This window comes from Oreochromis niloticus, linkage group LG12, assembly GCF_001858045.2.
Source record: "Oreochromis niloticus isolate F11D_XX linkage group LG12, O_niloticus_UMD_NMBU, whole genome shotgun sequence".
In the NCBI taxonomy this organism is placed as follows: Eukaryota; Metazoa; Chordata; class Actinopteri; order Cichliformes; family Cichlidae; genus Oreochromis; species Oreochromis niloticus.
In genome coordinates this window covers 37,676,256-37,685,150 of record NC_031977.2, presented here as the reverse complement: position 1 = coordinate 37,685,150, position 8,895 = coordinate 37,676,256, and the positions used below count along the sequence as shown (strand labels likewise).

At 45.4% G+C, this 8,895-nt stretch overlaps 1 protein-coding gene across 3 annotated transcripts; it reads right to left on the bottom strand.

Annotated features, from left to right (window-relative positions):
* Positions 1-779: 779 nt before the first annotated feature.
* cfap77 (cilia and flagella associated protein 77) lies at positions 780-4,898 on the bottom strand. Of its 3 annotated transcripts, none has more exons than XM_025897205.1 (7): positions 4,735-4,898; positions 4,414-4,526; positions 3,981-4,083; positions 2,190-2,415; positions 2,011-2,110; positions 1,809-1,910; positions 780-1,306 (listed from the first exon to the last, which is right to left on the bottom strand). In XM_025897205.1, the coding sequence occupies exons 2-7, from the start codon at positions 4,477-4,479 to the stop codon at positions 1,160-1,162; spliced, it is 744 nt and encodes a 247-aa protein (XP_025752990.1). In that variant the 5' UTR covers positions 4,480-4,526; positions 4,735-4,898; the 3' UTR covers positions 780-1,159. The 3 variants fall into 3 exon arrangements, with proteins under 3 accessions (XP_025752990.1, XP_003455562.1, XP_005460176.1); XM_003455514.4 differs by having other exon boundaries at positions 4,739-4,843; XM_005460119.4 differs by having other exon boundaries at positions 4,414-4,484; positions 4,739-4,830.
* Positions 4,899-8,895: the final 3,997 nt, after the last annotated feature.

Genomic DNA, 8,895 nt, shown 5'->3' with positions numbered 1-8,895 from the left:
CCACCTACAGTGCAATCCTGAGATCAGATCACAGCTGGTGACCTCTGGTCCTCGTAGGACGGTGGGCGGGGCAGTGTCTCACAGAGGATAATGAGTCAGGACCCCCCAACCCCCCATGATTGTTCAGTAGCTGTTGCTTTTAAAACGTCTTCACAGACGTACAAAAGTCCAGCTGGCTTCTTTTCCAGTACTCAACACTCAGATCGTGTCACGGACCCGGCTCTGGGGACTCGGGGTCCGTGGGCAGTGAGGACTATGACTGTTGTTGTTGTTGTTATTATTATTGTTATTATTATTATTATTATTATTATTATTGGCATTATGATTATTATCACTCGGTGTGTCTTCTGCACTGCCTCTTATCTCTGTCCACGTACGTATGTAGGCAGGTGTGTGTGTGTGTGTGTGTTGCTGTTTTCTGTGGCCAAGTTACAGGCACCTTCAGGCCTGAGGGGCGTGGCCTGGCTTGAGGACTGGCCACACCTAAAGTCCTTGCCGCACACCTGCTCCTCATCTGGGCTCGTCGGGGGAGCTATTTAGAAGAGAGATGGAGCTTCCACCGACGCTGGATTATTGCGTTTGACTTCACGTCAGTCTTCAATCAGAGTCAGAGAAAGTGAGTGTATGCCTGCTTGGATAAAGTGTGTAACGACTGCCTCTATTGTTTTCCCTCAGGAGGAATGTGGGATGAGAAGGAGCAGTGAGCACGGGGAGTGCAGGGACACTGAAGCAGAGAGCACTACACAGGGACTTTTTGGGAAGAAGACACAACACGGGAGTCTGGGAAACTGGGGAATTTATTGTTTCGTACTTCACCACTCTGTAAATAAACACTGTTGCACTGAAGAGTCCAGCGTTTGGGTCCTGTTTCCCCACTTCCCCACGGTCTGCCAACACAGACCGTGACAGATCGAGGGTTTTACCTCAGCTCTGTGAAACGATTCTGGGTTTGACAATCAGCAGAAACAGCTCAACATTTTATTCAAGTTATCTGTTAACAGAAAAGTATCATCAGCATTTACTTCTAAGGAGAACAGAACGGGTCCCAGTACAGAGCCCTGGGGGACTCCTCTCTGACCACGTGTTGTTTGGAGGAAACTTTAAGTCGTCTTGCTGTGAGAACTTTTCATATTTTATTTGCATTTGTCTGAAAACATCCTCAGAGTGGCTTCGCCCGTTTTCCACCAGGTTCTTCATGACGGGCGGTCCTCAGAACTGAACGCTGGGTTTGAGAGCTGGAGCGACGAGCCCCAAACGCCCGCACACGAGTCTCCTGGTCCCTGAAGGTGTCGAGAGCCGGACCGACCTGCAGAGAGCACAGAGAGCATCAGACGATGTTGTCATTGAGCATGTCTGTAAAGACGTCAGCCAGGTGTTACCACGCCAACACGCTAATTCCACACAGAGAAATGACAACCGATGAAGATCATCTAAAAACCGCAGAGTCAAAGAAGAGCCGGTAAAGTATACAGGTGTGTGTGTGTCTGTGTGTGTGCAGCTGTGTTCCTGTCTAGCTATCTTTGTGAGGACCGAAATCTGCATTCTACCATACTTGTGAGAACCAACAGTCACTTGTGAGGACACACAACCCGGTCCTCACAAGTTTGAAGGCCTTTTTGATGCTCAAAATGTGGTTTTAGTGTCAGGGTTACAATTAGGTTATGTTAGGTTTAGGGTAAGGCATTATGCTAATGAAGGTCCTCACTAAGATAGCTGAATGGGGTTGTGCGTGTCTGTGTGTGTGCAGGTGTGTGTGTGTGTGTGTGTGTGTAGGTGTGTGAGTGTGTGTGTGCAGGTGTGTGTGTTACCTGTGCAAAGCGAGCTGGTTTGGGTGGTGTTTCTACGACCGGCAGAGATTTACTCCTCCTCAGCAGGGTGGTTCTCGTGTCAGGAATACACCCTGGTTTCATCTGCACACACACACACACACACACACACACACACACAGTGTGAAGATAATGCACACACACCCTGTGGGCATTCGAGCTTCACTCTCTCTCTCTCTCTTACCTTGCATTTGAGGTTGTTGGTTTGATTCTTGCTCAGCTGATCATGGAGCCAGCGCTGAACGTACTCATGAGACAGGACATCCGACATCGGAGACGACGGCCTGATGGAGACATCGATTGGTCACCGATCATTCAATATTATCGATCAGATATCATTTGATCATCGTGAGGTTTTCCCACCTGTTTCTGACTCCAAACGTGATGTCAGGAACCTGATCTCGGCGTCGTGGAAGCCGGCCATGCCGCAGTTCGGAGGCAGAGCTCTGGGCCCTCTGAGCCCGGTACTGACTCAGCTCTTTGGGCGTCACCATGCCGGACTTCACCGCCTCGCGGTTCAGTGACACAAAGTCTGCAAGCTGAGTGGCAGATTCTTCCTGCCGCGGCTGAACGTTCCAGCTGGAAAGAGCTGACAGAGCACAGGTGACGGGTAAGGGAATGCCCATGGGCCCAAAACCTCGGACCCGACAGGTGAGACGCTGGGTCGGGGTGAGATCAGCCAGCTTCAATCATACAGCGACACACAAAGTCCCACTTTGACACACCTGTCTCTGTCTGTGACGAGGGACTGCGGTTCAGCTGTGCATGAGTCACAGTTCAAAATAATCCTTCTTTATATCACTAAAGGCCCACTTTGTGCACAATGGACAACCTCTGGAAGCCTACAGAGGGGCAAAACCCGAGGTGGACTGTATTTAGTGGGCATGCAGCATCAGTGATTCAGCTCCTTATTTTAAAACTCCAACCACCAGAAAATACAGAGACAGCTGTGTGTGTGTGGGTGTATGTGTGTGTGTGTGTGTGATTGACAGATGAGAGGGGTCTTATGTTGTGTGTGTGTGTGTTTGACTGACAGCAGTGACTGCAGCCTGAAGGCATGTTAACTTCATGCAAACACACTCTGACAGCTGACTGCCTCACACACACACACACACACACACACACACACACACACACACACACACACACCCCTCCTGTTAGCATAATCCCAGCACCTCAGCACTCAGCCTGGTTTTAGCCAATTAGGATGTGAAGCTGCAGTTCCTCCAGTGTCCACCAGGCGGCGCTCATTTGTCCTTCATGACACAAACACTGACCACCAAGAGAGCCAGCATTACAAACCCATAGGGCTGTTATGACGATATATGTCTGATGACGATATGAAAACGTCTATCATTTGTTTCGTTGTGTCTCAAAATAAACTGTTTACGGCGACATTTTTCATGGTTCTAATGGTCACTGTAGTGGCTGTATTCATTTGTTCTCTTTCTCTTATACTTAAAATAACCACACTACGGACGGACAAGCCACTGTTTTTATGTGTTGCAACAACGGCGGTAAACCCAGCGCATGGCCCCTGCCGTCCGCTTGTTTATTTTCCACATAAACCTTTCACAATAAAGCTGATGATCCTGTTGAGATTTTTCAAAATAAACTGAAATGACGGCAAACAGAAGGACCAGTCCAAACACATCGAGGACCTTATTCCTGACGAGGGGCTACCTCTGTAGCATGGACATGGTTTGGTTATGAAAAGTCTGACACGGACCAGAAAACTTTTCTACCACCTACACAAGAGTCATGTGACAGAGTACGGAGAGAGTTTATGGAAGAGAAGCAAAACAGAGCCGTCAGGTGCTCTAAATACACCTTAGAGTCAAACGAACAGGCTTTTCCCCGCAGCACACCGTGTAACAAATACTCACAAAGAAAGTGTATCGTTTCACGCATCGGTCAAACCACTCGACTCCAGGTACACTAGCTGGAAACACGTCACACAGGTCGAGGTACCCGAGATTCACAGAATTTACAGAAAATGTAAAATATTTGTGAAATATATCGTTGTCGGGGCGATAAGTGTCTCATTTCGGGATATGAGATTCTGGTTATATCGCACAGCCCTACACACACACACACACTCTATAACTGTCAGTGTGCTAATACTGTAGTGTGTTTATAGTGGGTGGGGCTTACCTTCGGCTACGCCTCCATCCCTCAGCAAGTTACTGCTGGTTCCAAAAGTGAAGTCCGGACCAGGAGCGGCGAGACCTTTGGACCGCGAGCGCCCAAGAGGCGCCTGCACACAAGAAGGTTGATGACATCATCATGTTTTCTATCAGCGCTCTTCCTTTAAACTGGACATGGCCATATTTGCATAAAGGGGAGGAGCTAAATGAGAGGCATCGCCCTCTATTGGTGTTAACATGAATGCAAGTTTGAGGACACTACAGCCATCTATTAGTTACAGTCTGTGGTTTCTCAGATCAAACTTTAGAAAATTGTTATTGTTATTAATATTTGTAGTTGTAGTATTTGAGCGACCCGAACAGGAAAAAGTTCAGAATCAGTAAAAATAGCCTGCAGTGGATCAGCCAATCACTGACCTCCCAGCCTCCCCCCCATTTACCTTGATTAGCAGCGGGTCAGTCAGCATCGAGCGTCTGACCACACCCACCCTCGGTGATGATGACATGGTTCCTGTCAGAGGATGAAGATCAAAGCAGGCGTGAAGATTTGATTCTGAGGAACGAAAACATGAAGAAATTTTACAGAAACAGTCTGTGTGTGTCTGTGTGTGTGTGTGTGTCTGTGTGTGTGTGTGTGTGTGTGTGTGTCTCTGTCTGTGTGTGTGTCTCTGTCTGTGTGTGTGTGTGTGTCTGTCTGTGTGTCTGTGTGTGTGTGTGTGTGTGTGTCGAAGGTTAAATCTGAGGTAAAAACATCATCTCACCCACCTGAGTTCCGCTCCGTGTTCTCCGTGTCCTGCGGAGTTGCACTGACACGTTGCTATAGTAACGGGACGCTAACTGTGTCACACAGTGACATGCGCAGTACGGAAGCTCCCTAAAAGGTGAAAAAACCGAGGTGAAGGGACGTGGGCGCTGTGGGCGTGCCTCCTATCTGATCAATAACAGAGGACAGTGACGTCACGTCACCGTGAGCCAATAATTGATCCGTTAAACACTCGTGACTGACTTTACCGAGTTGATGTGAGACCGTGTCCTCAGGGTTTGCCACACTTTTCATTTCTATGTGTTACCACGCCTTCCTGTGGCTCCCACATGAACTACACCTGACCCAGTGACCCACGTCACAGCCCAGTGTGCGTGAGCAGAGAAACAGAGAAAACAGCTGCTTGGCATGAACACATTTCCTTTTTTTCAAACTTCAACCAACTGCTGCAAACATGATGTTCATTTTACTGCTCAGTGAGACAGCACGTCCACGCGCTGTAGGACTGACATCTCTGTGTTTCTTTGCATGTCCATCTCACCGTTTCCTGCTGCTCTAACACACACATTCTGCGTTGTGATGTGTTCCTCTTTGCCCTGACTGCTTTAGAAACTCTCTGTTCCTGCTGTCCATCAGGCATCTGAACCACACGGGATCTTGGATGTTCAGAGAGACCCGTTATCTGGTGTGATGGACCGAGCAGCAAAGCAAACTTAGGCACAGGTTAAAGTACAAAAAAAGATTTTTTTTTTTTAACCCAAAAACATAATTGGTTAAATCATGCAAAAAGGATCAAAATCTTGGGCCCGTAAAAGAGGTCAAAATAACAGAGCTCTGCTCAAAGTTAACAAACAAACTGACCTCACTTAACAAGACAAAGGGAATCTTAAATAGTGGCTGATTAGCCCACAAAAAGGGGTAAAACACAAAAAACCTAACTGAAACTAACATATGAACATATATGAACATTATATATATAAAACATATATAATGAACTCCAATTCCCCCCCATGGTCAAGAGTTACGGAATGACCCAATTTGCAGCTTTCCATCAAGGCTCGCTCCGCCCCTTTTCCACCTCTTGGCTCCTCAGTCAAGGGACTGGAGCAGCTGCAACCAAGGTACCTCAGAAAACAAAGATTAAATCATACATAACAGTGTAAACTAAAATGTGCACACTTATTTTAGAATGCAGTGTTATGTATCAGCCTCTACACTAACATGGTGGATATTACCGCTGTGTGGCTGTAGGTGCAGCCATCACACCTGGGCTGGACTCCACACGCTCTGTGGCCACATTCTGACCTTGAGGCCAATCTGAAGTTGCTGAACTTCTCTGGTTCTTCGATTCAAGTATTCTCTCAGTTTCTGTTGCCTTGTTTCTAATAACTGCTGCAGTGTGTTAGTGAGCATTTCAGCCTTTGTGATGTTGTTGGAAGTCTTGACCTCATGTGTCGACCCATTAACAGCCGGGCCGATGACGCTCCAACATCCTCCAACGGTCTTCTCCTCAGAGTAAGGACAGATAATGATCTGTTCCCTCAGCGTTTGACTTTTTAACAAGAGTCTAACTGTTTGTGCTCCTCTCTCTGCCATCCCGTTTGACTGTGCGTGGTGGGGGCTTGTTGTGTTGTGAGACACTCCCACTCTTTTGCAAAGTCTTCCCGGGAGCTGAACTCTGGTCCGTTATCTGAAATCACTGTTTCAGGAATTCCTTGTCTGGCCAGTTGTAACTTAACATAAGTGATGACTGTTGCACTTCCTGTGTCTGACTTCAGCCACTCAACCTCAATGAAATTGGAATAGTAATCCACTGAGAGGAGGTCAAAGGTCCACACGTATCTCCTGCCAGGGTGTTTCTGTGTGGATGTCGTGGATCTTTGGTCTGTTGCTTAGCCTCGTCCACCCCAGCTGTAAAACTCAGAAACCAGTCTTACTTGTTATCATCTATCGTCCACCTGGGCCTTACACAGAGTTTCTCTCTGATTTCTCAGACTTTTTATCTGATTTAGTGCTCAGCTCAGATAAAATAATTATTGTGAGTGATTTTAACATCCATGTAGATGCTAAAAATGACAGCCTCAACATGGCATTTAATCTGTTATTAGACTCAATTGGCTTCTGTCAAAATGTAAAAGAACCCACCCACCACTTTAATCACACTCTAGATCTTGTTTTAACATATGGCATAGAAACTGAACATTTAACAGTGTTTCCTGAAAACCCTCTGCTGTCTGATCATTTCCTGATAACATTTACATTTACAATAATTGATTACACAGCAGTGGAGAGTAGACTTTATCACAGTAGATGTCTTTCTGAAAGCGCTGTAACTAAGTTTAAGAATATAATCCACCCACTGTTATCATCTTCAATGCCCTGTACCAACATAGAGCAGAGCAGCTATCTGAACGCTACTCCAACAGAGGTCGATTATCTTGTTAATAATTTTACCTCCTCACTACGTACGACTCTGGATACTGTAGCTCCTGTGAAAACTAAGGCCTCAAATCCGAAGTACCTGACTCTGTGGTATAATTCTCAAACACGTAGCCTAAAGCAGATAACTCGTAAGCTGGAGAGGAAATGGCGTGTCACAAATTTAGAGGATCATCATTTAGCCTGGAGAAATAGTTTGCTGCTTTATAAGAAAGCCCTCCGCAAAGCCAGAACATCTTACTATTCGTCACTGATTGAAGAAAATAAGAACAACCCCAGGTTTCTCTTCAGCACTGTAGCCAGGCTGACAAAAAGTCAGAGCACTATTGAGCTAACTAGTAATGACTTCATAAACTTCTTCACAAATAAAATTTTTATCATTAGAGAAAAAATTATCAATAATCATCCCACAGATGTAATATTATCTACAGCTACTTTTAGTACCATCGATGTTAAGTTAGACTCTTTTTCTCCAATTGATCTTTCTGAGTTAACTTCAATAATTAATTCCTCCAAACCATCAACGTGTCTTTTAGACCCCATTCCTACAAAACTGCTCAAAGAAGTCCTGCCATTAATTAATGCTTCAATCTTAAATATGATCAACCTATCTCTAATAATCGGCTATGTACCACAGGCCTTCAAGCTGGCTGTAGTTAAACCTTTACTCAAAAAGCATCTCTAGACCCAGCAGTCTTAGCTAATTATAGGCCAATCTCCAACCTTCCTTTCATATCAAACATCCTTGAAAGAGTATTTGTCAAACAGCTAACAGATCATCTGCAGAGGAATGGCTTATTTGAAGCGTTTCAGTCAGGTTTCAGAGCTCATCACAGCACAGAAACAGCTTTAGTGAAGGTTACAAATGATCTTCTTATGGCCTCTGACAGTGGACTCATCTCTGTGCTTGTCCTGCTAGACCTCAGTGCTGCGTTCGATACTGTTGACCATAATATCCTATTAGAGCGATTAGAACATGCTGTAGGTATTACAGGTACTGCACTGCAGTGGTTTGTATCATATCTATCTAATAGACTCCAATTTGTACATGTAAATGGAGAGTCCTCTTCACACACTGAGGTCAATTATGGTGTTCCACAGGGTTCAGTGCTAGGACCAATTCTGTTTACATTATACATGCTTCCCTTAGGCAGCATCATTAGAAGACATAGCATAAATTTTCACTGCTATGCAGATGACACGCAGCTCTATCTGTCCATGAAGCCAGGTAACACACACCAATTAGTTAAACTGCAGGAATGTCTTAAAGACATAAAGACCTGGATGGCCGCTAACTTTCTGCTTCTTAATTCAGATCAAACTGAGGTTATTGTACTCGGCCCTGAAAATCTTAGAAATATGGTATCTAACCAGATTCTTACTCTGGATGGCATTACCTTGGCCTCCAGTAACACTGTGAGGAACCTTGGAGTCATTTTTGACCAGGACATGTCCTTCAATGCACATATTAAACAAATATGTAAGACTGCTTTCTTCCATTTGTGCAACATGTCTAAAATATCCTGTCTCAGAGTGACGCTGAAAAACTAGTTCATGCATTTATTACTTCCAGGCTGGACTACTGTAATTCTTTATTATCAGGAAGTCCTAAAAACTCGCTGAAAAGCCTTCAGCTGATCCAAAATGCTGCAGCAAGAGTCCTGACAGGGACTAGAAAGAGAGAGCAGATTTCTCCTGTTTTGGCTTCCCTTCATTGGCT